General features: G+C 41.2%; 1 protein-coding gene across 1 annotated transcript; it reads left to right on the forward strand.

Annotated features, from left to right (window-relative positions):
* Positions 1 to 89: 89 nt before the first annotated feature.
* On the forward strand, positions 90 to 23,989 carry chrna2b (cholinergic receptor, nicotinic, alpha 2b (neuronal)). The gene is made up of 6 exons (XM_023296987.3): positions 90 to 782; positions 12,108 to 12,259; positions 12,774 to 12,818; positions 12,988 to 13,097; positions 16,326 to 17,490; positions 18,497 to 23,989. The coding sequence occupies exons 1-6, from the start codon at positions 716 to 718 to the stop codon at positions 18,620 to 18,622; spliced, it is 1,665 nt and encodes a 554-aa protein (XP_023152755.1). The 5' UTR covers positions 90 to 715; the 3' UTR covers positions 18,623 to 23,989.
* Positions 23,990 to 27,619: the final 3,630 nt, after the last annotated feature.

Here is a 27,619-nt window from a genome sequence, read left to right on the forward strand (position 1 = left end):
TGTGTGTGTGTGTGTGTGTGAGAGAGAGAGAGAGAGTGAAGGGGAAAGGAGAGGAGGAGGGACTGTTACTCTGTTATAGGTAGCAGATAAAGACGGAAGCGCTCAGATGTGTCCAGTCTCACTGGGGTGGATGGCGTCGTGGTGCGGATCTAACACTCCAAAGTTTCTAATTCAGTTGTTCCTTATCATTAGAAATTACTAGTTTCAAAATTAACATGGAAAACAGTCAGAGGTCAGGTCACCGAGGACGCTAAATTTTTGGCACCGTGCGTAAAAGCGCACAGTCGCTTGGATACGGCGCAGAAGCAAACTGGACTATTTTCCGCGACTTTATTTCTTCTGCTCAGATATCAGTATATAAGTTATATACCGGTACTTAAATGAGCAATTATACCAGAGGCAAGACAGCACCGAGTGATGGATAGCTCTCCGGCTCACTGCGCGGAAACGGAAGGTCCGGTGCTCTCATCCGGTGCGAGCAGCGCTGACTGCGAGCAGAAGGAGCTTTAGGGAAACCACTGGTTCTGTCACTGTCGCCGTCACTCCCCGCCCCCAGACAGAGCAGCAGTTATTGTGACAGCAGTGGCGAAGTTGCCCTGATATGCCTCCCAGCTGCGAAGATGACAGATGTTGCTCACGCGTCGCGGCTTCAAGATAACGTTTTGACGGTGGACGGAACCTGCTCCGGTGAAGCTCTTCACTTCCAGAGTGCAACATGGGATACAACCACCTGTTCTTTGTGGGGACGGCGATTTCCTGGGCGCTGCTCTTCACTCAGTCAGGTAAGAAGTACTTTCTCGTCGTGTAGGAAAAGCGAATGAAAGTCCAAAACCAAAGTATTATGTTTGAGCCAGAAAACTGTACGAGATGAGCGTCCTACTAAAATTGCTATAGCAGAAACAGATAAAACAGTTATAAGGGGGCTACAAAGCTCAAAAGTGAGAAAATATAGTCGTGTGCCTTTTCACTCAAAAGTCTCGCAGTTTTCTTTTTACATTTACATAAATGCCTCGTTACAGTTTCCCAAAATGTTTGGATTGTGCCTGTCACACATTTCAAATTAGCGGAAACGTCAATCTGAAATCTGAAATGATCTCTAGAAGAGACACTACTTTCACTTTCTCAGCAGCAGTGGTCACTAGTTCAGGAAAAGCAGCTAAGGATTGGACAAAAACACCAAAAAAATAAATAAATAAAGGGTCAGCAAGCTTCTTTTATTCATTTTCTTTTTCTTTTTAAACATTGTTTTACATGTGCATCAACAGAATGTACAAACAAACATGTTATACACATTTTACATCAAATAATTCTGAATTAAATGTCATCATTGCATTACAAATTTGTTGAAAATATAATGAGCTTGATTGTTTTCCTGCCTTTAAGGTCTCCTATAGTGGTGCCATATTGATGCTGTTCTCACAAAACTGCCAAAAATCTAATTAAATCTGTTTAAATTTAACCAGCTAAAATAACTTTTAGAAAAAGCATTCTCCTTGTCTTATTTACATATCAGAATGTCTTCATCCTAGAGTTGGTTTCCATTCTTATGTAATTCTCAGTATCCATCCAACATGGGGTGCATATCTTACATTGATGGAAACAAATCCGTTTGTGCAGGACTGTTTTGAACTCGTTCTTTCTGTGCAAATGCTGAAACTGTCCAAGAAAAGCAGAGCATTTCACTAAAAGTCCACAGGACAGAATGAAAACGGCAAATAATACGATTTGCTGTGGTTCAGGATTGCAGATCAGTTCAAAAGCAGCAAAATACCAAAAACAAATATACATATTTATGGTCAGAATTTGGTTTCAGCAGCAAATTCCAGTTAATTCTTCAAATAGATGTGTGTACAACAAATTCAATACTGTATAACGGTGTTAAATCACAGTTCAGAAGTCCACATTTTGGTCAGATTTGTCAGAGTTAATTTTGATGGCTTGACAGTGGAAGTCAGAGCTGCTTGACTTAGAAGATGATTCAGGAGCTGCGTCCTTCAACACAAACATACAAACTAGTCGTCACACGGCTGAGATAACATGTTCTTGTGACATATGTGACAGAAGGTTTGTCTCCTCCCTCCGTCTCTACATGCTACAGCAGTCAAATGTGCAGCTACTTGATCTCGTGCCAGTTTATTTCTCATTATGACACAGAAGTAATTCAGTTTTCTGACTCTAGCTCTGCAATTTCCCACAAAAAAAAGTTGCTTATTTTTTTAGTGAACTTTCTTACTGTAAGTATTTGACAGTCCAATTTCACCAAGAGCGCCTCTGGCCGGAGAAGCTGCTGACTCGATCATCTAAACTGGTCAGTGTTTCAGACGCCTCGCCAAGAGGCCTGGCAGCGATCCTCAGCCCAGTGTGCTGGATGCTGCAGGTGTCATCGCATTTCAAGACTCTGCCGGCAGGAGGCTTTGATCTACGACACGCAGGAGCCCATTTTCAAGTCCCCTCATCTGGTCCTTCCCAGATGCATGAGCAGATGAACGAGTGCTGGCCTGACTGTCAAAGAGGAGATAAGAAGTCTGTGGTGCATGCTTGTTTGCCAGATTGCAATGAGTTCACGATGGCAGGAGATGAGCCCAAGTGCACCGCGAGCAAATTAACAGTGAATTCACATACTGATTACCACCTCTGTTTGTTTTTGTCCAAAAAGGCACTAGACAGGGCTCATTTTTTAAAGAAAACAATGCCAGAAAAACGTTTTTTTGTGCATATTGTTGCAGTTTTTTGCAAGTAGAGCCAAGCCGAGCCTTTAGAATGGGCATTAAATCATTGCAGCAAATTCATGTGTTCCTCTGGTTATCTCTGTGCAGCATTCGGCTGGTTAGCGTTCTCTTGACTATCCTGCAGCTGTAAGTTGTAAAGACGCGGTAACACTGTCGACAGAACTACAACTCACCCGTGGACATGCGATGATGTGGCCTTGGCCAAGCAGCCATGACTGCTGCCAGATGAAGCTCTCGTCTGATGGTTCTTCATGGTAGCACACTTCATTGGTTCGAAGTACGAGAGCCGTCAGACATTTAGAGAGACTTCTGATCAGGCATTTTGGATAGTTTCATTAATTTATCAAGCAAGCAGCCAAGCTTAATCTCATTTTACATCATCAGATGTGATAACTTGCTATATTTCTCAGGTTCATCTTTTGGTTTGAAACTGATAATCCAACTTGGAAATTAGTTTGAGGGTCACTTTAGGCTCTGAGAACTTCTGATTGGCATTTTAGATTCAATAATTTATTATTAATTGATAAAATATATTAGATGTATTTACACTGGATCTCTGACTTGACTGACAGTGTTTTACTTGCAGAGTTTAAAGCTGTGTGAGGAACAAACGATTCAAGCAGGGAATTTAGTTTTCTGTCTTTTTCAGCTGAATGTAGACCTTAATTTGTTTTGCTGCAAAATGTGATTATTTTTTGTTTGTTTTAAAAGCCTCGTAGTCACAGAAATTTTTCATTCTAGGTGAAACCAGGGACTGTCTTTAAGAAGAAGAAAGTTTATTTAAATGGACAGTTACACACTTTAAACAAAGTGGCATCTCAATAGATTTTTAGGGTCCGAGCACCAAATGGTGCGAAGACCCTATTGGAATGCAAGGAATTATTTATTATTAGGGTCCGAGCACCAACGGTGCGAAGACCCTATTGGAATGCAAGGAATTATTTATTATTATTATTATTATTATTATTATTATTATTATTATTCTTTTCCAGACTTTTGAATTGCCTTTTTGGCGGCCTTATCATACCCCAAAACACGTCAAACTTGGCATGCTCATCAGGCCTCGCGAAAAATTGGATATTTTATGGGAGTTGCGCATGTGTGTGGCAAAATGGCTCCATAGCGCCCCCTGGAAAATTGAAAATTTGGTCATTAGGCCAACTTGCACGATGTTTCATGTACAGCTACAAAATTTTGTATGCATATTCAGCACATCAGGAAACCCAAAAGAGTCAATCATGACCACGCCCTAACCCCAACAGGAAGTCGGCCATCTTGAATTAGCTGTAAATTTTTCAAAATTAATAACTCATTGGGGATAAGTCCGAGAGACGTCAAATTTGGCCAACATATGCAAACATGCGACCTGATGAAAAGTTATCAAAATGTTCATCTCATTTCAAAGGGCGTGGCCATGGCGACTCCCAAAAAAATGGATCCTTCGCCATGAAGCAGGAAGTGGTGTCTAACTCAGCTGTACATGCTCCAATCTGCCTGAAATTTTACGTGTGATCAATGTCCAGCCCTGACAACATCCATGTGCTTATATACATCCACAGTCATAGCGCCACCTTGTGGTAGCAGGAAATAGACATTTTTCACACTTTGATGTACTATTCTTAGCACATTGATCAGATTCACCTCAAATTTGGTGACATAAGCCAGAACACATTGATGATGATTCCCAGAGAAAATGGCGACTCGTCATCAAAGGGCGTGTCTGTGGCGGCGCGGCGAATTTCGATTTCTCGCCCTGAAAATTGAATTATTAATATCTCAGCTGGAAATGGTCCAATCTGGACCAAACTTGATATGGTGGACACCGGTCCGAGTCTGAACACATCCACACTCATAAATTTAGAAATACTCATAGCGCCACCTATTGGCCACAGGAAGAAATTGTCATTACATTTGCACCTACCATTGCCGGAAACTTTGTCATATCATCTTGAAAATTGGTCAGCTGAGTGGTCACGCAAAGACGATGCCACAGTGTGAAGATTTTGACGATTCATAAAACACTGTTGCCGTGGCAAGGCATCGTTGCCGTAATAAACAAAGTACTTTTTGACAGGTTAAAAATGCTCAAATGCTCGCCAAAATTACCACACATATCTGGACCGGCAACCCATTTGATATTTTAGGGAAACTGCACATGTGTGTGGCAAAATGGCTCCATAGCGCCACCTGGAAAATTTCAAACAGTTACTACGGCCAGTACGTTTTAGCTCTATAACTAGCCTGGACATGGTCCGATCTGCCTGAAATTTTACATGTGTGATCAGAGTCCAGTCCTGATCACATCCATAGGCCGACATAAACTCTCGGTCGCAGCATCACCTCGTGGACGTGCGTGGATTTGCCGACCAGCAAGGATGCGACGACCCGTCCAACGCTGGTTGCAGCTTTAATTTTTCACTTGAGTTTTGACTCAACAGTTTTTGTGAGGAGGTTGGACTTTAGGCTTTGTGCTGGAGGGTTGAACCCTGATTTCCAAGATTTTCAAAGTGTACAGACCTCTTGAGTCCTGAGGAGATGAGCTTTCACACAGTGTGAGGGCTGAAATTTTTGAAGTTTCACAGTAGTTGTAAACTAGAACCTTCAGATAGTCCAAGGACTTGTGTCTTCTATGTCCATGTGTAGTTGTCTGTTAGTTTGAAATGTCAGATAGTGTGAGGACTGAAATGTGCAAAGTGTGTTAGTACTTCTCTGTTAGTTAGAAATTTCTGTTTAATCGAAGCCGTAAAAGTTGTGACCATGAGTCTTGATTTCACATTTAGAGTATCCATTTGAGTTTTGGTGAGACGTTCACCTGTGTGCTATTTAGAAATGGTCCAGCAACTTTGATTGTATTCACTGAAAAGTATAGTACGTGATGATCAGAAGGTAACATTAGTTTGATCAATGATTTCAACTATTAGTAGACTTTATGAGGGAAGCAGTTTTGAGAAAAGAGTTATTAGTAAATCAGTTCATAGTGCAACCCAGAACATTGAAAGAGGAAGTGTTTGAAGAAACCACCAGATGTTTTTGTTTCAGAATAGAAAACGTTTTAAGATATGTAAATTTATTTGTTTTTTTTGATTTTGTTATTGTGTCTTCTGTGTAATTAGATATTCAAAAGTGTCACTGGTGTTTTTCAGTTTTTTTTGTCTGTATTTAGATTCATCTTAAAAGTTTAGTCTTGGTCTTTTGTCATTCTTGATGATTTAATAATATTAGATTAGATGTCCAAATGTTTTGTCTTTTTCATGTGTAATTGTTGAGTGAAAAGTATTATTGGATGTGATGAGTTAAAATCTTATTTTCAATATTAAATGTTTAGATAAACAGTTGTAGTTTGTAATTTTAAGAACTTGTAGTAGATTTTAATGTGTAATTGTATATTTAAAGTTTTCATAGTAAATTGTGTTTAATTCCTAGTAAAAGTGTTATTGTCTTTAAGGTGTTTATTTGTAAAGAAACATTTAACTATTTAAATAAGTGTACTAGTGTCTTTTACTTTTTGTTTGGATAGGCGTAGTGAGAGACCGCTAGACAACGGTGTAGAACTAAGAATGAGGGCAACTCATACAGCACGGGGTTGCGACCGGGAATCGAACCAGGGCCTCAGCGTCGGAGATCTAGTACATACATCAGTGGTTTAACCCGTTGAGCCATATGAGCACGCATGTGATGTGCTTCAAAACATGTATAAATGCAATAGAATGTCTAGGGGTAGGGTTAGGGTTACAGAGCCAGGTCCTTACAGTTGTAGTACAAAAATAGGGTTAAAAAATATGTCGACAAATTTATTTTTAATGTACAAACGAAGCAGCCGAATATTAAGAGAAATTAATCCCCGGTTTTCCCGTTGGTTTTTGGCCGGTCTATATCATATCATATAGCACGGCCAAAATCCACCGGGAAAACCCCAACTTCTTTTTAAGAATTTTTTGGCTAGTTTGACTTAATATTAAATTATTAAAATATGTAAAATTTAATACCCATTTTTGTACATTGCTACTGTCAGGACCTTGCTCTGTAACCCTAACCCTACCCCTAGACATTCTATTGCATTTATACATATTTTGAAGCACATCCCATGTGTGCTCATATAGCTCAACGGGTTAAACTACTGACGTATGTACTAGATCTCCGACGCTGAGGCTCGGGTTCGATTCCCGATCGCAACCCCGTGCTGTATGAGTTGCCCTCGTTCTTATTTCTACCCCATTGTCTGCCTGTCTCTCACTACACCTATCGATCAAATAAGTGAAATAGACTACAACACTTATTTACAAAGTTACATCTTTACTTATTAAATAAACTTCTTAAATTACTTCGACTTTTATATTTTCCTACTTTATAAATGTTTTCTTGTCTCAACTTTTTCCCTTTGATTTAATGGCATTTTGTTATGTCGTTTCTTTCTTGATTCTTCTTCTTCTGACAACATTTTAACCCCAACCAGGGGTTGATTGGCCATCTGGCGTACCGGGCGATGCCCGGTGGGCCGAAGCACATTTTTGGGCCGGCACAGGGGGTGTCATAATTTCACCATCATATATAAATATACATCCTTTTTGTCGATCGCGACGGCCCATTGGTTGATTTTCTTGAAGGACATTGGACTAATCCAATGAAATCTCTCAGCCCTCCTCGGCCCGCCCCTCCCCGGCCTCTTGACCAAAGTCATCAAATTTTGCCCTTTGAGTTGGCCGGAAGTGGAGAAGAGCAAAGATGGAGAAACGGCCCAAACGAAAGGGGGGCGCTGAAAAATTGCGCGAATAAACGCTTAAAAGCCTGCAAGTCGATGCAGCAAAATGCTGCTAAATAAGTGACATGTTTGCCGTTGCTTCCACTACTTCACCTGCGGCAGCGACTGCTGCTGCCATGATAGAAAAAGAAGCCGAAGTTCAGAGGGAGTCGGAGGAAAAGGAGTAGGAGAAGGAGGAGGAGGAGGACGGAGGGAGAGACGTGACACAGCAGGGACACATCGACGAGCTCACATTAGCTTTAAAACTATACCTTAACTGATTCCAGCTCTTTTTCTTTTCTTGATCATCTATGCATCTCTCTCTCTATCTTTCTCTCTCTCAATCTCTCTCTTCATACTTTAAGGTTCCATTTTGGTGAAGAGCTCCACTTTAAATTCAAGTTGCTAATTTTGACAGTTTGTAATAAAATTTTAAATAAAGTCCCTGTGAGAAGTGACAGAGTGTATCTTTTTTTTTTTTTTTTACATGGTTACTCTCTTCCACGTAGGCTGCTGCATTTTTTTTTTAAATTTTTTTTTTTAAACAATACAATGTGCACATATATCCTCTGGTATGTCGTATGGCTTGGCATATTGTATAAATAATCATGGTGGGCCACCATGACCAAAAATGCCAGGGCCATATTTTGATCCCAGTCCAGCCCTGGCGCCACCTTGTGGTAGCAAGAAATAGACATTTTTTACATTTTGATGTACTATTCTTAGCACGTTGACCAGAATCACTTCAAATGTGCTGACATAAGCCTGAACACATTGATGATTATCACCAGAGAAAATGGCGACTCGTTGTCAAGGGGCGTGTCTGGCGGCGCGGCGAATTTCGATTTCTCCCCATGAAAATTGAATTATTAATATCTCAGCTGGAAATGATCCAATCTGGACCAAACTTGATGTGATGGACACCAGTCAGGTTCTGAACACATCCACATTCATAAATTTAGAAATACTCATAGCGCCACCTATTGGCAAAAGGAAGAAATTGTCATTACATTTGCACATGCCATTGCCAGAAACTTTGTCATATCATTCAGAAAATTGGTCAGCTGACTGGTTACACCTAGACGATGCCACAGTGTGAAGATTTTGACGATTCATAAAACGCTGTTGCCGTGGCAACGTATCGTTGCCAGAATAAACAAAGTACTTTTTGACAGGTTAAAAATGGTCATATGCTCGCCAAAATTGCCACACACATCAGGACTGCTGAGATATTTGATATTTTAGATGAACTGCACATGACTGTTGCAAAATGGCTCCATAGCGCCACCTGGAAATTTTCAAACAGTTACTACGGCCAGTACGTGTTACCTAGAATCATGAAACTTGGTAGGCTTATGTAACTCGTCAAGACACACAAAAATGTAATTGACACCCATGCCCAAAACCCAACAGGAAGTTGGCCATTTTGAATTATATGTCATACATTTTGACGATTTTGGGTCATTTTTGTACATTTTCAAAAGCTATAAACTCAAACAGGGTAACACCGACAGAGATGAAATTCGGCCAGGATGTACTCCAGGCATGGGTGATCAAAAGTTATCAAAATGCTCCCCTTAAGTCTGAGGCCGTGGCCATGGCGGCCTCGTGAATTTTGGTGCTTCGCCATGAAACATCAACTGCTGTGTAACTGCCCTAAACATGCTCCAATCTGCCTCAAACTTTATAGGTGTGATCAGAGTCCAGTCTTGATCACATCCATAGGCCGACATGCACTCTCGGTCGCAGCGCCGCCTGGTGGACGTGCCTGGATTCGCCGACCAGCAAGGATGCGAGGACCCGTCCAACGCTGCTTGCAGCTTTAATTTTATTATTGACTTTCGAGATGTTTGGTTTGACGCTTCAGATTAAAATGACCTTAAATACCTTTCAAGACAAACTCTAAATAAGATATATGCCAGGGATTATTTTTTTATTGTTGATATTTTGGCGTGAATATGAGACAAAAAATACAAGAGTTTTAAAAATCTTTCATTGAGATAATTCTTGGCTGCAGTGATGGGCACGGTGTCGGCATCATCATCAGTATTTTCCGTTAAAGCCTTTCAAATTAAATATTGGCCCAAAGTGAACACCAAAGGCAGATAATGCCAGGATAAAGGTTAAAAGTTTGCACTAAAATTGTACTTAGATATTATAAATATGGCATATTTTATGTCAATTGAAGTAGTTTTCTTTCCTAGTAAATGTGCACATTTACATTGTACTTTATGTTCAAAACCTGCCCCAGTGGGGTATTGATAAGTGTAGAAATAATAAGATGTTAATTCCCCTGCAAGAGAAAGCTGATGTTCTCTGCAATTGGTCAAAAAATATGTGCATATATGGATATATACGTACTGGAATATTGCATATCAACAAAAATTCAATATCGTGCATCCCTACTTAACTGCTCAGCAGCACATTACACCCTACAGAACGGCACATTGTCGTCATTTTTTCACCTGCAGGTGAAACAGGTGAATTTTGTGACCTTTGGCAGAGTGACTGCCTGTTTCCAGTCTTGTTGCAAAGCTAACCAGCTAATGACAGCAGACTTTTGAGTGTAGATTCAAGAGCGATATATCAATCTATATTGACAGGTGACTCAATAATCAATTCCTTTAATGTTCAAAGAGGAGATGCTGGCCCAAACATAATGTGTAAACTAAATCCTGACTGACAAATATGCTGAAATTTGCCTAATGCCTTCAAAAATCTAGTATTAATCAGGGTCTAGTCGACACAGATGTAAACACACACTGCTGTTAGCCTCTGCTTCAAGTGAAACCATCAGTTAATTGTTTCATGCATCAGTTGTAACAGGGAGTGACAGACAGCTCAACAATAAACGCCCTTCAGTAGTGAGAAATTAGCTCACCTCCACTTAACACTAGCGAGTAATGATGTGTGTAATTGACTCTGACTACACTGATGAAGGTGGAGGCTGTAATCCCCAAGGGACCGGATTCCTGTCTGTTTCCACGCTTTCCATTCTGCTGAAAAATAATACAGTGACTCAGCCTGAGCTCGTACGCAAATCTGTCTAGACTGCTTATTCAGAATCAATTTAATTAAGTCACGTCTCAGTGTGAAGCCACGCGTACATAATAATAACACTTCACTGATGGCATGGCGGGGGTGGTGATAGGGTCGAGATGCTTCCTCAGTCTCCTGCAGCAGGCTCACACTCAGATCAAGAGATCAGAAGATCCGCTAAGATGTGCACAAGTCGATAAGACTTGGCTGAGAAAAAGTCTTAGATGGTTAAAGCAGGTGATGAAACATGACGCGTTCACAGCTTCCACCCTTTACTCCCAAAAGCCACGATGTGAAGCCAGATTTACTGCTGTTTGTTAAGTGGGGATAAGAGGAGACATGGGTGACAGAACATGGACATCATCTCTAAATATACTGCTCAACTGCCTCTGCTCATATTTGATTATTTCTGTCTTTACAGGGAGGCACGATGTTTGACTTTTTTGACGATATGCCAATTTTTTTCTTTTTAACTACCGATATATGCACATATGTTTTCCAGCTAATTACACTGAACTTCAGGTCTCCCCTGTAGTGGAATTAACATATTATTTTTATGCCTGCTTTTAACGTGACGGCTCATTGGCAGGTGGTAATGTGTAGCAGGAGACACATGCCACTTGACTGGTCTCCTTTGTGGTGTAGAGAATCAAATCCCAGTCTATTGGAAAAAAGGTCAATTCATATATCACTTCTGCATTGATTTATTAAAAGTTCAGGCGAAAGGACGTTTCTCAAGACATATTAATCATAACGTGACATAAGAGAGAACAGCTGTGGGATGTTTGTCCATGACGTCCTGATCTTCTTGAAGAAACCCCCACACAATATACACCAGTCAGGCATGACATTATTACCACCAACAGGTGAAGTGAATAACACTGATTATCTCTTCATCATGGCTCCTGTTAGTGGGTGGGATATATTAGGCAGCAAGGGAACATTTTGTCCTCAGAGTTGATGTTAGAAGCAGGAAAAATGGGCAAGTGTAAGGATTTGAGCCAGTTTGACAAGACGACTGGGTCAGAGCATCTCCAGACCTGCAGCTCTTGTGGGGTGTTCCTGGTCTGCAGTGGTCAGGATCTATCAGAAGTGGTCCAAGGAAGGAACAGTGGAGAACCAGCAACAGGACCATGCCTTGATGGGTCAGGGCTGTTTTAGCAGCACAAGTAGGACCAACACAATATTAGGAGGTGGTCATAATGTAAAAAAATCTTATCTCATTTTAGGCCAGTGCTGATATTTCATTCTAAAACTTTTACTTGCTGATGCAGATGATGCAAATATCATAGATGCATCTCTGTTTTTGTACGCTGGTTAATATTATCTACTGAGTGCAGAGAAAAGCAAGGATTAAAACTGTCCAGATGAACACCAGGGTCACACTAGCTTATTTAAATGTTAAAAAATTCCATATTGCACATCCAGAGAGATGGTTTTGCTAAATATTTAACAAATCTTATAACTGCATATTTGACTCTTTAAGAGTACGAGTGAATCTAGAATATAAATGTGACATCCAGGTACCCCACTTATCGCTTCTGTCTTCCATAAATGTTGGATGGAAACTGTTAACATTAAAAGCAATCGTTTCTCCACAGTTCTTTGTCATGAGAAGACCCACTCCCACGCTGAAGATGAGCTCTTCAAGACGCTGTTTGCTGGTTACAACAAGTGGTCCAGACCCGTGCCCAACATCTCCGACGTGGTCATCGTCAAGTTTGGACTCTCCATAGCACAGCTCATAGACGTGGTGAGACCTCAGACGTGGACTATTTGCAGCACATCTGACACAAATAAAAGTTCTATTACAGTTGGTATCTAATGTTTTATGCTTGATTCTAACAAACACGTTGAATGTTTTAGCAGCAAATATCTTCATAACAGTTATTATTGTTCATTTTTCTTTGAAGAAAAGCTTTAAAACCATTTACTAAATATGTCAATTCTTATATATGGGCTTGGGTTTGGTTTCAAGGTTGTACTTGGTTGAGTTTTTCCAGCTGTCTATGTGTGCATATTTACATACAGAAGCAAAAACAGTCTTTGGAAATCTAGAATACCTCCCCTCTGCCCCGTCACTGCAAGAGCTGCTGCATAAAACTTCACATTCACCGAGTTATTGAAGTGAAGTTGCTGAAAGCTATATCTGGGTTCGCTTTGACAAACCTCCCTGAGACTCCCACATATATTCGTCTGGCTTGAATCCACAGCTGACAGCTTTAACTCTTCCTCCATCACTGTCTCTCCTTTTTTCTGTCTGTCAGGATGAGAAGAACCAGATGATGACGACCAATGTGTGGCTCAAACAGGTTAGAAGTATTTGTGTCAGCGTTGATTTATTGTTGAGATTCTTCCTGACAAGAGGGGATGTGGTGACGTAGAATGTTGGGAATACAAGAAGCAACCTGATTAGAAGTTTTTAAAGATGTGAATGACTCATATGACGAACAAAACATCTGTTTTGTTGTTTTCTCTCAGGAGTGGAATGATTACAAGCTTCGCTGGAGACCGTCTGACTACGACAACGTGACGTCCATCAGAGTGCCGTCGGAGCTCATCTGGGTTCCAGACATCGTCCTCTATAACAAGTAAGATTAGATTAGATTTTTTTTTATTCATCACATGCACTTACAGTATGGCAGCGATATGCAGTGACTGTCCACCAGGCTATTTAAATATAAAATGTTAAAATAGGTAAAAATATAAACTACAAATAATACAAAAAATACAAATAATATACAAGAAAGACAAACACGCAAAATGGTAATATTGTGAGATAAAAGTAACACAGCAGTAACAAGCAAAAAAGGGAGCACAACATTTGATCTGCCCATTATTTTTTTCACTAACTAGTTCATCACTGAATATAATGCTGGTGAAAGGTACAAACCTTAGAGATATTAACCCTCCTGTTAGGTTCGTTTCTCAGGAACGGCAATGATGTTCCTGGGTCAGTGAATTGTCAAAAAATGGCAGAAACCAAAGAAAAAATCCCAATAAGCCCTGTTTGTATCTCATTGTTAACTCTATTCCAATCACTATTCAGTGCATTGGTGTTCTTTACCTTTCACAGATCACAGTTCCATGGACATTATGACCTACACTACTGTTCAAAAGTTTGGAGTCACTTAGAAATGTCCTTATTTTTGAAAGAAAAGCATTTTTTTTTTTTTTTTAAATGAAGATGACATTAAATTAGTCAGAAATACACCCAGGCAATTTCATGTTTTCCATGAAGACTTACACTTTTATCCATGTGCTAACATTAATTGCACAAGGGTTTTCTAATTATCAATGAGCCTTTCAACACCATTAGTTAACACAATGTAGCATTAGAACACAGGAGTGATGGTTGCTGGAAATGTTCCTCTGTACCCCTGTGGATCTTGAGGCTAATTAGTTAAAATCAGAGATGATGGCAATGAAGATAACATTAACTTAATCAGAAATCCAGTCTAGACATAGTTAATGTGGTAAATGATTATTCTAGCTGGAAACGGCTGATTTTTAATGGAATATCTCCATAGAGGTACAGAGGAACATTTCCAGCAACCATCACTCCTATGTTCTAATGCTACATTGTGTTAGCTAATGGTGTTGAAAGGCTAATTGATGATTAGAAAACCCTTGTGCAATTATTTAGGCACATGAATAAAAGAGTGAGTTTTCATGGAAAACATGAAATTGCCTGGGTGACCCCAAACTTTTGAACGGTAGTGTATATGTTTGTGTTATACACAGATCAACAAAGGGTTCATTTGCATAGTTGATTGCTGTAGCCCCATAACTGTACATATCATGAAAAATAATTGCAAAACACAGTCATTGCTTAATGAATAGTCATTTATTAATAATGACAGATAAAAAGGGGAAAAAATAAAATAAAACGGTGAATTTGATCTTAGCCCCAGGCTTCCTTTGTAATTACACTCCGAAATACTTTAAAAATGTCATTGCCATCTAAATACTTAAAATCCATGTTTTGGAAAGCATCAGCCACATTTTGTACTGAATAGAAGACCTGTCTGTGTTGGTGGTATTCTGAAACAGGAAACGCAGTGTTTTCTAGGCTGAGTATTTTGAATGCAAATGAATCCTAACCTTATTTACACATTTCAGTGAAGTCCCTAAATGCTATCTCGCAAACCAATTATACTTTCCACTTATCATACTAGATGGAATGCATGCAACACCCCAGAGCTCCAACATCTCCAAACATTCACACTAGCTAATCCAAACCCAAAACAGTTCCAAACTTTCAGAATCTTTTTTCTTTAAATTCATTCTGAGTCTTTTTTTTTTTTAACTGATGAGATATGATTGCAAATGCTGCTGCAGAAAACATTCAAGCACTGCAACTGGAAATGTATCTATGTACTCAAAAAATTCAGTGAAAAAACACAGCACATTTAGAGCTTGGTTCCAGTAAACAATCAATTACATTTCTATTCGTAGTTTTTAAAAATTTCATATGTACTCATGCAAGAAACTAAATGAACTTTAGGTTTTTATGTCCATACTGGAGTGGATTGTTATGGCCGATCTAGATAAAAATATAAAAGAAAGGTCCAACAGCTGCACATTATTTTAAGATGATTGGGTTCAAACTGATGCCTGTTGACTGGATGGTTTATTATATGATGATGGTGCCATCTAGTGGACTTCTAAAATACATAGCACACAATAATACATAGTCTAATCCTCTGTCCTGTTTTTTACACTTTAATGTTTGAAGACAGCTTTTGGCCAAATAATGATTTTACACTTACAGTGCACGTTACTGTGTCAAACAACAAGCTGTGTCCTTTAGCCTTATGTGCTCTGTGTTATCTGTTGGTGGAATTTGTATATTTCAACATGAAGACAACCTTCATACATACTCATCGGCCACATTATTAGGTACATCTGTTCAATTGCTTGTTCACACAAATAGCTAATCAGCCAATCACATCAACGGTTCAGGCTGCTGCTGGTGTAATGGTGTGGGGGATATTTTCTTGACACACTTTGGGCCCCTTAGTACCAACTGATCATGGTTTAAACTCCACAGTCTACCTGAGTATTGTTGCTGACCATGTCCATCCCTTTATGACCTCAAACTGGTTTCTTGAACATAACAATGAGTTCACTGTACTCCAAAGGCCTCTACAGTCACCAGATCTCAATGCAGTAGAACCTTTGGGATAATGGTGGAATGGGGCATCATGGATGTTCAGCTGACAAATCTGCAGCAACTGTGTGATGCCATCATGTCAATATGGAGCAAAATCTCTGAGGAATGTTTCCAGCACCTTGTTGAAAGTATGACACCAAGAATGAAGGCAGTTCTGAAGGTAAAAGTGGGTCCAACCTTTTACCAGCAAGGTGGACCTAATAAAGTGGCCAGTGAGTGTATATTGCTTCAGTATGAAATTGACTATAAAATCCACAGTTTTAAAGAAACCTCTCCCTTTACATGATCACCTCGTGGAAACTGAACAGAGCAGGCGATGATTGAGTTCTGCTCCATCATCTCTGTAATCACAATCTGTAAGTGAGGCTGATGAGATGATAAGGACTTACCAGTATGCCTTCTGCAGAAGCTATTATAACCATTAACGTGATAAAGAGATATGAGATATCTGTCAGTGATTATTATTAGAAAACACTTTTTCAGTACATGGTTTCCAAAATGAAAATCTCCCTCAGCTAAGGGGGGAGTAGAACTTTTGTCAGTGCATGATTTGATTGATTTGCTGCAGCATTTGCTCTGAGATCACTTAAAGGTGAGGTTTTATGTCGTGTGTCACCATATATGACATCTTGTCCTTCTGCAGTGCTGACGGTGAATTCGCTGTGACCCACATGACCAAAGCTCACCTCTTCCACACGGGTAAAATCCGCTGGGTCCCACCTGCCATCTACAAGAGCTCCTGCAGCATCGACGTCACCTTCTTCCCCTTCGATCAGCAGAACTGTAAGATGAAATTTGGCTCTTGGACCTACGACAAGGCCAAGATCGACCTGGAGCGAATTGAGAACACGGTGGACCTCAACAACTACTGGGAGAGCGGTGAATGGGCCATCATCAACGCTGTGGGAACGTACAACACAAAGAAGTACGACTGCTGCCACGAGATCTACCCAGACATCACCTACTTCTTCATCATCCGCAGACTTCCCTTGTTTTACACCATCAACCTCATCATCCCCTGTCTGCTGATCTCCTGTCTCACCGTTCTGGTTTTCTATCTGCCCTCAGACTGCGGTGAGAAGATCACTCTGTGCATCTCTGTGCTGCTTTCCCTCACTGTCTTCCTCCTCCTCATCACGGAGATCATACCCTCCACATCCCTTGTCATCCCCCTCATTGGCGAGTACCTCCTCTTCACCATGATTTTTGTCACTCTGTCCATCGTCATCACCGTGTTCGTGCTCAATGTGCACCATCGCTCTCCCAGCACTCACAAGATGCCCCGCTGGGTCCACTCCGTGTTCCTGGACTTGATCCCACGCTGGCTGTTCATGCGACGGCCGGCTCCGGATGGCCGCCGTCGCAGGCTGCTGCTGCTCCAGCAGGAGGCAGCGGCGGAGCGACGGCAGGCCCGGATGGTCGGCCACAAATCTGGCTTCGGCCTCAGCACCTCGGCCACCTGGCTGAGAGACGGGACCACGTTGGACGACCCGGAGAGAAGCTGTTACGAGGATCTGGAGCTGGGAACGTTGACGTCTTATTTTTCCTTCCGTCCTCCGTCGCCCAGACCTCCGGGGTCGACTCCTCCGCCTCAACAAAAGACTCCACAAAACAGTCAGAACCGACAGGAAGGGACTGCAGGGACGAACAGACAGTTAACCGGAGCCAGAGTTAATTCCACTCAGCGGCCAGCTAAAGTTGACAATACAGTGTCACAGTCGTTCCTGCTTTCACCCAGTGTTATACGTGCACTGGAAGGGGTGCACTACATAGCAGATCACCTGAGGGCAGAGGACGCTGACTTCAGTGTGAGTATCTACAATTCTACAATTTCATTTAGCAGATGTTTCTATCCAAAGCTTAGTACATCAGAGAGCAGATACACTATTCAACTTTCAAAAGTTTGGCGTCACTTAATGTCTTTATTTTTGAAAGAAGAGCAGTTTATGTTGTGGTAGTTGGATCAGGCGCCTTTTGTTGGCCAAGCGTAGTGACTGGGAGGGAGTGTAGACCTCAGTATCAATAAAATAAGACATCTACTATATTAAATAATTAGCATCAAGATCCACACAGCAGTATTTCATAGATGCTTAAGAGTACCTACACCAGTGTAAGTACTTCTTTATCCTCTGAAAATGGCCCCGAAACTGTTTCTTCTTGTGATTAGAACACAAGCTAAAGTTCAAGTTGCCATAGAACGATCTGAAAATTCCTGCAGTGAAGAACAGCTTTATGATTTTGCTTTGTACTGAAGTTACTCAACCAAATCTTTAACAAGCAACTTGAAATTGTCTCCTTGGGCTCTTGCAATTTCCTTTTTTTTTTTTTTTACACTGAAATGACTAACAATCTGCTGATCAATAATTCATAAAATGAATTTTTTTTTTTTTATTTTGATCTGTTGATGTTTATACATTTGGAGTTACTGAGGAGATATAAAAAAAGAGTCTTTGGCAATAAAGTGACTGAAGAAAGCTTTTTGTGGAGACAGATCTTAAAATGAAGCAGTGATCCATGGAGTCAAATCCCATTTTGTGGCCGAGTCAGATGATGCACCTAACGTAGCATTGAAATTACAGTTGGGAGCCGCCCAGACAGAACTTTTCTTAAGTTTGGCTAAAGTTAAATGATTGGCTGCAGACAGGTTCTAGCACATCACACCAATCTGACAGATGTGCACGAATATACAGTATTACAGAGCATGTGTGAGAAAGTTTTCTGCAGAGCAAACAATACCTCTCATAGTATGAATTTCATAACTGTGACTTCTTTCTTTTCTCTTTTTTCCTCTCTGTTGCTCTTCATTTCACCCAGGTGAAAGAGGACTGGAAGTATGTCGCCATGGTGATTGACCGCATCTTCCTGTGGATGTTCATTATTGTGTGCCTGCTTGGGACTATTGGCCTCTTCTTGCCCCCGTGGCTCGCTGGCATGATTTAATGCTTGTGGGAAAATACTAAGAAATTCACACCCACCTCAACTCAAGTTTGCTGTTTGGCATTTAAAGTGTAGCTGAACTTCAAAACTGGCAGCGTGACTCAAGTTTGTGTAACACAGTACAACCCATGTGGCCTCACAAAAAGCCGCGGTCGCCAAGCCAAAATTATGACTACTGAAGAGAACATTGCTATTTTCAGATTCTTCATTTTTTCTTTGTAGCAAGAGTGGTAATTTTATGTCAGGCTCAGCTATCGAGACTGCACCTGTGCTCAGGTTGTACTTGATCTGAATGCTAACATTTACATGCTAACATTCACAGATTGAGCAAGTTAACAAGGAAGTTAACATCCACTGGATGTAACATTTGACATGTTAGTGTGCTAGTATGCTAACATCCATCCATCCATACACCGCTTAATCCTCATTAGGTTTTCGGGGGGCCTGGAGTCTATCTCAGCTGACTTAGGGTGAAGGCAGGGGACACCATGGACAGGTCACCAGTCTATCGCAGGGCTACACAGACAGACAAACAATCACACTCGCATTCATACCTATGGACAATTTAAAATCCCCAATTAACCTGAGCATGTTTTTGGACTGTGGGAGAAGGCCGGACTACCTGGAGAAAACCATGCACAGGGAGAACATGGAAACTCCACACAGAAAGATCCCAGGACAGATGGGATCGTCTAGCCTCAAGGTGAAAGTGCTGACCACCAAGCCACTGTCCAGCCCCAGTATGCTAGCATGCCAGGGTTAATTATATGATCTTTTTGGTGTGTTAGTTAGCATAACATGCTAGTTAGATATTTTCAATTAGTTCATGCAGATTCTCAGTCATCCATGTTGAGGTAATTCTAAGAGCTTCAGAAGAAGACAGCAGGACTTTTGTCCTTGGTTTTTGAAGGTGTTTTACCACAAAGCAGCATCCAAGAGGCTTCTTCAGCTCTACCTGACTGGTGGGGAGTGCCAGATGTGTGAACTTAGAAGGATCTTTTCCGAAGACGACCTATCAGGGCACTTCAGACCCAGAACCAGACAAAAACAGGTTCAATCTAAGTTAAAGATAGCCAAACAAAAGCCAAGCAATGTTATATTTGCAGTTCACTGCAGCAAGGAGTGCATAGACCCACATACAGTGTGACGAACCTCCACCTGGACACTAGGTGTCCCTGTCTTTTCTTTTCCAGAGCTGAGGGAGCTTCATCAGCTGATTGAGCCACACCTGGGATCCAATGGCTCAGCTCCCTCATTTTCCATTCAAGCTCTGTCTGACAGGAGCTGCTTTCTCCAGGAACACCAGCAGCATGGTTTTGTGTTTCTGTTTGGGGTTCTTTAGTGCGTAGTTTTGGTTGTTTTTGTGTTAAAATAAATCCGTTTTAGTCACCACACAGTTGCTGTCTCCCTGTTACAGTTTTTGAGCCAAGCTGTAACAACTGGAGAAACTCAACAACTGCTTCACATGGCTTAAAACAGGAGAGCAGCTCTTCAGGACAAGGAAAAGAAACACTCCTTTGTGGACAGCAAAGTCCACATGGTAGACGGAGAAGACCAATGGTTTAAGATAGATCTATGACACCACTTATCAGGTACTTCTAATGCAGTCTTGAGAGCTCTCACAAACAGTTTACTAATATTAACACCTTGAATCACCCCTCCATAGGGACTTTAACAACTTTTCACACCTCAAGGCATGTGAGTCATGTAAGTTGGCGGTGAGAATATATTTCTGAGACTCCCCACTAGTCAGTTAGACACGAAGAGGCCGTCCCTAAATGTTGGAACATCTTAAAGAACCAAAAAGAGAAGTCAAGCTGCTTTCCAAATGAAACTTTGAGGACAGTTAAACGATGTGGTGCCAACGCTGGTGTGGGCCGAGGTGTTGGAGTGAAGTAGTTACTGTTTCTGTGGTTTCAGAGATTACCACTTAAACATCAGAAACCCAATAAATGACATTTATTAGTAGCAGTCTGATTAGTAGTGACTGTGATCTTGCTATAATAGTGGGACATCAGTGTCATCCAGATGTTAGCTTGTTGTAAGAGACCTAAACAGGGAAGGTGTAAGGGAAAGACTCACCACTTAAAGAATCCTGAGTAGAAATCTAAGGGTAGCTGTATAGCACATGACCAGCCCCTCCAAAAAGCCAATTATCTGCTCAGTAACAGCCAAACTACAAAATATCCAACAAATTGTGTCTTATGCGCAGTGAAGCATAAGTCTGTCTGAAAATACGCTTTTTTTAACCTTATTTTGGAGCAAAGTCACCAAACTTCTAAAGTGTTTTTTATCAGATTTGACTGGTGATTCCAGACAGGCAGTTTTTGTGCCCCGGTAAACATTGAAATTGCAGTTTTGGCTCTCTCCCCATTCATTTTATTTATGCCTCTGGTCCTGTTTGCCCAAAATAACTGCCAAGTGGCGAGACTTGCCTATATGACTTTGAATTGAACCTGGAGAGAAGCAACTTTATTGTAGCTTTACATTTATCTTCTCTACATGTTGTTTGTTCATATGAGTGTGACTTAATAAACCAAACCTTGAAATTAGCAAACCAAGAGCATGGACTGCTGGATTGACAAGATTCATCTTCCTGACCTTAATTCTGTCAACAGACACCCGTAAAGCATCTACTGTAGCTGACTGAACATCTTGATCACATGCTATTTAATGCTTTAATACCAATATTATTTATCCGTTCCCAAAGAATTTTTTTTCTTTTTCCACATGACTTTATAGAAATGTGGGGTTGTGAATAAGTCTTTGAAGACGGGACTCCTGGGTCCACACAGGCAGCTTTAGAGTTTAGTCAAAATCCAAAAGACGTTTCCCATGTAGCTCAACACTGGTCAGTGACAGAAGTTCATTTGGTTCTTTCAGAGGTATCGGTCATGAAACGGAATGTTGCACAAGTGGAAATTTCAGTCTGTTGGTGTCAGAAAGTTATCTGAAGGATTCTGGAGCTGAAGAAGGCACCAAATTCATGATGCTGTGAATGACTCAGTGGCAAAAACCTCACCAATGTGGAAAAACTGCAGTCATTTCCTGTGTTTGTGCCAGGTGGAAAAGCTTCGACAGATCTGGACATCTGCTTTTGATGGGATGGCTTTTACCGCATTATGGTAGAACACACTGGATGTACTAACTGAAGTCATTTGGTTTGGACGGAAGTTGCGTTTGTACAGGCTTTTCTTTCTGGCGATGCTGCGGTGATTACACTTATTTTTGAATGATTGTACTATGTAATAAATCCCCTCATGGAAAAAACTTTGAAAACCCTATCAATATGGTATTTATTGATGTGTGAAAATGACCTAAAGGCATTCACATGAACAGTTTAATTTTGCAAAGATAAACAAACTAGATTGGAATGTAGGAATGACAACACTGGACACGTTCATGTTTCCCTCTGCTTTAAGCTTACCTCATTATAGAGACCATGGGCTGTTTTATATGTCAGCTGAAGTATATTTAGGGTCCGAGCACCAACGAGGCAAGGAACCTCTTGTAATGCATGGGTTTTTCCTTATACTTTCTCTTTTGGACGGAAAAATACTTGAAAATGCGTGAAAATTTGCAAACACATCAGGACCGGCAAAAAACATTTTATTTTAGTTTTAACCCTTTGATGCATAGACCACATGAGGAGATACCCATTTTCCATTGGATTTGGGTGACTTTTGACCCAGGTTATGCATCAAAGGGTTAAGGGGAATAGACACGTATGTGGCAAAGTGGCTCATTAGCCTCCTCTGCAATACTATGAAAATTCAGCCCCTGAACCACTTTTTACCTACAGCTACAAAATTTGGTACACATCTGTAGCACATCAAGACACACAAAAAAGCGTCATGCACAAATACCCAAAATCCAACAGGAAGTCGGCCATTTTGAATTATGTATCATATTTTGGACAATTTTGGACCAATTTTTGCACATTTTCAAAAGCTATAAACTCAAACAGGGTAACCCCAACAGAGCTCAAATTTGGCAAGGATGTACAGCAGGCATGGATGATCAAAAGTTATCAAAATGCTCCGCAAAAGCCTGAGGGCGTGGAAACGGAAGCTCCCGGAATTTTGATGTTTCGCCATGAAACAGGAAGTGCTGTGTAACTGGCCTGTACATGCTCCAGTCTGCCTCAAACTTTACGTGTGATTAGACTCCAGCCACACATAGGCCGATATACATTCACAGTGACAGCGCCACCTGGTGGACGGTTTTGATAGGTCACCATCAAAATAAGCCATGGGCCAAAATACACTCTCAGTTGCAGCGACCAGCAAAGATGCGAGGACCTGACCAACGCTGCTTGCAGCTTTCATTAGGGTCCGAGCACCGAATGGTGCGAAGACCCTATTGAAACCCGTGGGTTTATTATTATTATTTTTATTTTTTCTCCGACCAAAAGAATTGCACTTTTGGCGGCCTTATCATACCCCAAAACGCTTGAAACTTGGCATGCTCATCAGGACTGGCGAAAAATTTGATATTTTAGGAAAGTTGCGCATGTGTGTGGCAAAATGGCTCCATAGCGCCCCCTGGAAAATTGAAAATTTGGTCATTAGGCCAACTTGCACGACGTTTCATCTACAGCTACAAAATTTGGCATGCATATTCAGCACATCAGGAAACCCAAAAAAGTCAATCACGGCCATACTGTAAATCCAACAGGAAGTCGGCCATCTTGAATTAGCTGTAAATTTTTTTGATATTAATAACTCAGCAGGGGTAAGTCTGAGAGACGCCAAATTTGGCCAGTATATGCAACAGCCCAACGTGATAAAAAGTTATCAAAATGCTCTGCAAAAGTCTGAAGGCGTGGAAATGGCGAGCCACGGAATGCGGCCATTTTGAAATATGATTCATATTTTGGACATTTTGTCATTTTTGGACATTTTAAAAAGCTATTAACTCAAACACCGTAACCACGAGAGAGCTCAAATTTAGTCAGGATGGACACCAGTCATGGTTGATCAAAGGTTATCAAAATACTCTGCAACAGTCTGACGGTGTGGCCATGGTGACCAGCAGAATGCCGCCATTTTGGATGTCTCGCCATGAAACAGGAAGTGCTGTCTAACTAGCCTGGACATGCATCAATCTGCCTCAAACTTTACATGTGTGATCAGAGTCCAGCCCTAATCACATCCATAGGTCGATATAGACTCACTGTCATAGCACCACCTGGCGGCCATTTTGAATTTCTCGCCATGAAACAGGAAGTCATGTCTAACTAGCCTGTACATGCTCCAATTTGTCTGAAATTTTACATGTATGATCAGAGTCCGGCCCTAATCACATCTTTGTGGCACTTGGTGGCCATTTTGGATTCCTCGCCATTAAACAGGAAGTGCTGTCTTACTAGCCTGTACATGCTCCAATTTGTCTGAAATTTTACATGTATGATCAGAGTCCAGCCCTAATCACATCTTTGTGCCACTTGGCGGCCATTTTGGATTTCTCGCCATGAAACAGGAAGTGCTGTGTAACCAGCCTGTACATGCTCCAATCTGCCTGAAATTTTACATGTATGATCAGAGTCCGGCCCTAATCACATCTTTGCACCACTTGGCGGCCATTTTGAATTTCTCGCCATGAAACAGGAAGTGCTGTGTAAGTAGCCTGTACATGCTCCAATCTGCCTGAAACTTTACTCTCTCAGTTGCAGCGCCTCCTGGTGGATATGCGTGGGCCAGTCGGGCCGCTCGGATGCGAGGACCCGTCCAACGCTGCTTGCAGCTTTTATTGGTTTAGTGGTTGGAAGTCAATAAAACATTAGCGTCAGTCAAATTGAATGCGTCAGTGGATGGAAGTGGTGGTTGCCTTGTGCTGCTCTTCACTTCACTGCAGCTCCATGGCTCCATCTGCTGGACGGACAGAAGTGCAGCAGCTGATGGCAGCTTCTTTGACCTCACGCTGCTGTCAGACCCCAGATTAGGGTTTATTTCAGATATATATAATAGAAAATAGTAATTAAAAAATAAGCTGATGTTGTATTTTTGCAGCAGTGAGTTTTACAGGGTTAAGAGCAACCAGTCAAAGGTTATTACTGAGGATTTTAAACAAAAACATTCAGGCAAACAGTTAACATCATAGGGTGCCTGACATGTTTGTTTTTTTTCCGGGTCGATACAGATTTTTTTTTGTAATCAAGGAGATCAATAACCAAGATTTGGAATCACTACACATTTGCAGAAAAAATAAAGTTTTTGAACAGCACATAAAGTTAAGTTAAAATTAAAATAATCACGAGTTGCAGCCTTTGCTTATTTATGTTTTACATGCTGAAGTTGTCCTTCAGTGTTTCACTGATCAGATTGTGCTGTGGGCAGGAACAAGATCAGAGGGAGGCAGCTGCAGCAGACCCAAAGTAGTTTCACATTCATTTATCTGATCAGATTTCAGGGGGCTTTTTTTTTTTTTTTTTTTTTTTTTTTAAGAAATGGGACCAATAATTGAAAACATGCTAAATATCAGATGGGATCATTGGTGTCACAGGACATCTGCAGACACAGGTCAAAGATTACAAGGAGTTTATTTAACGAATGAAACTAAAACCAACACAGAAAGGATAACTAAACCAAGGTGAAAACAAAAAGGGGAAACCAGACTAATTGTAGGAGAAAGGTTCTGGTTTCAAAGTCTCTGGTCTGGCAGAGAGCGGAAGAATGAAGAACCGGGCCTTCGTGGATTAAGGTGATTGAGAACAGGTGAATCAACCCCCACACCTGTGAGAGAGATGGATGGATGGATGGATGGATGGATGGATAGATAGGTAGGGAGGTAGATGGACCATAGATAGGTAGATTCTGCAGTGGGGAAATTTTCAGTGTGGCAGTAGCAGATAGGAAAAAAAGTAAAAAGAAAAGCAGCACTCAGTGCACAGATATAAATAGATGCTTTCTCCTTAGAGAAGAAATAGAAATGCTTGTAAAAAAAAAAACCTTGTGAAATTGCACATATTGACTTATTTACATTTTATTGCAGTTACTTCATGGGTGATCTGAACTACTGGGAGCAGGCTTGATTGAACACAGTCTGACTGCTGCAGGAAGGAAGGACCTCCTTCAAACATTGTGGGTGAAGCAGTCTGTCCCTGAAGGAGCTGCCGGTGATGGTCCTGTTTCCTGCAGGGGGTGGGAGATGTCCTCCATGATAGACAACAGCTTTGTCATCATCCTCCTGTCTAACACCAGCCCAGGACAGAGCTTGCTTTCTTAACCAGTTTCTTTAGTCTCTTCCTGTCTGCAGCCGTGATGCTGCTGCTCCAGCAGACCACTCCATACAGGATGGCTGATACCACCACACAACCATAAAAGGTCCTCAGAATTGCTCCCTGCACCCCGAAGGACCTCAGTTTCCTGAGCAGGTGAAGTCTGTTCTGACCTTTCTTACACCGTGCGTTGGTGTTCTATCTCTAGACATGTTTGAATGTCTTTATCAATAAATGGTCAAACACATGTTGAGTGTCAGTTCAGCTCTTTGTTCCACACATGTATATGTTCCTATGTGATTGGTGTCTTGCAGTCAGAGTGTAAAGAATTGAAGCTGTCAGAGGCTTTCTGTGGTGAAGAGGCTGCAGGACATCAGCTGCTCCAACAGGTGACGCCTTTGTTCTTTGGCTCCAACCAGAACCAGCAATAAATCAGCATGAGCTGCAGCTTATCCACCTCATAGAGTGTATAATAAAGAAACCAAGAGGTTTTAGTTGATAGCTGTCTCTAGTGAATGACCAGCAGTGTCTTGTTCAGATTGTGAGGAGAAGTAAAAAGCTTACAGCAGCTGGTATTCCCAGGTAGTCTCCCATCCAAATACTAACCAGGCCCAACCCTGCTTAGCTTTGCAGATCAGATGAGATTGGGTGTATTCAGTCTCAGAAACAAACCTACAATGTAAGTTCTGTACCTCACATGATTCAAATTTCCACTCACACCTTTTATTTGTCCTTTGATTGCTCCAGTACTGATTGATGCCATCATTTAAGCCAATTTACAACAACATGTTGTAGGAAATGTGGTGCAGAGGTAAGTTCTGTGCCTCACATGTTGAAGGTCCATGGTTCAAATCCCCACTCACACTTTTTATGTGTCCTTTGGATGCTCCAGTACTAATTGCTAGCATCATTTAAGCAAAGTTAGAGCAGCATCTTGTAGGACAGGTGGTGTAGAGGTAAGTTTTTTGCCTGGCATGTTGAAGGTCCCCGGTTGAAATCCACCTTAGTACCTTTATTATCTTCACCTCCTTAATAGTTTTGTGTACCATCATTTACGAAAACTAACAGTTACACCCAGTAGGAAGGATAGCGCAGTGGTAAGTTAGCTGCCTCTCATCCAGGAGGTTTTTGGTTCGAATCCAGCCCAGGGCTCTTTTGACACTTTATAAGATAAGATAAAGATAAGATAAAGTTCTTTATTTCTCCCCACTCCAGGGGAAATTTACATTGTTACAGCAGCTTTATTTACAATATATACATACTTTGGCTGTATGACAACCTCTTTCAACCATCATTACAACAAAGTCCATGAAGGATCTTGTGTGAAAGATAGCTCACACATAGGTTGTGTGTCTGTCATGTGGAGGGTCATGGTTCGAATCCCCACTGGGAACCTTGCGGAGGATGATAGCGGAGTGGAAAGGTTGTGGTCTGTGGTGTGGAGTGTCAGTGGATTGGAGTTGAAGGGTGGTTCCTGGCAAAACCCAGAAGTTGCCTGAAAAAGGCAAAGAGCGCGCAAAGAGCGCAAAGAGCGCAAAGAGCGCAAAGAGCGCAAAGAGCGCAAAGAGCGCAAAGAGCGCAAAGAGCGCAAAGAGCGCAAAGAGCGCAAAGTTCTTTTTTTATTTACTTCCCTGGTGACATCAGTAAATGCTTGCAGTGAAACCACCACTGCAAATATTTATGCATTAAAGTATCACAACTGAAAACTCCCTACAAACGTCCACTTCTAACACCACAAACATTGTCCAGAGGAAATGATATTAGCTGAACATAAAAACATG

The sequence above is a fragment of the Amphiprion ocellaris genome, chromosome 12, assembly GCF_022539595.1.
Source record: "Amphiprion ocellaris isolate individual 3 ecotype Okinawa chromosome 12, ASM2253959v1, whole genome shotgun sequence".
Classification (NCBI taxonomy): Eukaryota; Metazoa; Chordata; class Actinopteri; family Pomacentridae; genus Amphiprion; species Amphiprion ocellaris.

Excerpts from the sequence above, each read along its gene's own strand:
- chrna2b (XM_023296987.3), top strand. The coding sequence starts at position 716 with ATGGGATACAACCACCTGTTCTTTGTGGGGACGGCGATTTCCTGGGCG. Across the intron at positions 12,260-12,773 it reads TAGCACAGCTCATAGACGTG|GATGAGAAGAACCAGATGAT; the intron begins GTGAGACCTCAG and ends TCTGTCTGTCAG. Across the intron at positions 12,819-12,987 it reads CCAATGTGTGGCTCAAACAG|GAGTGGAATGATTACAAGCT; the intron begins GTTAGAAGTATT and ends GTTTTCTCTCAG.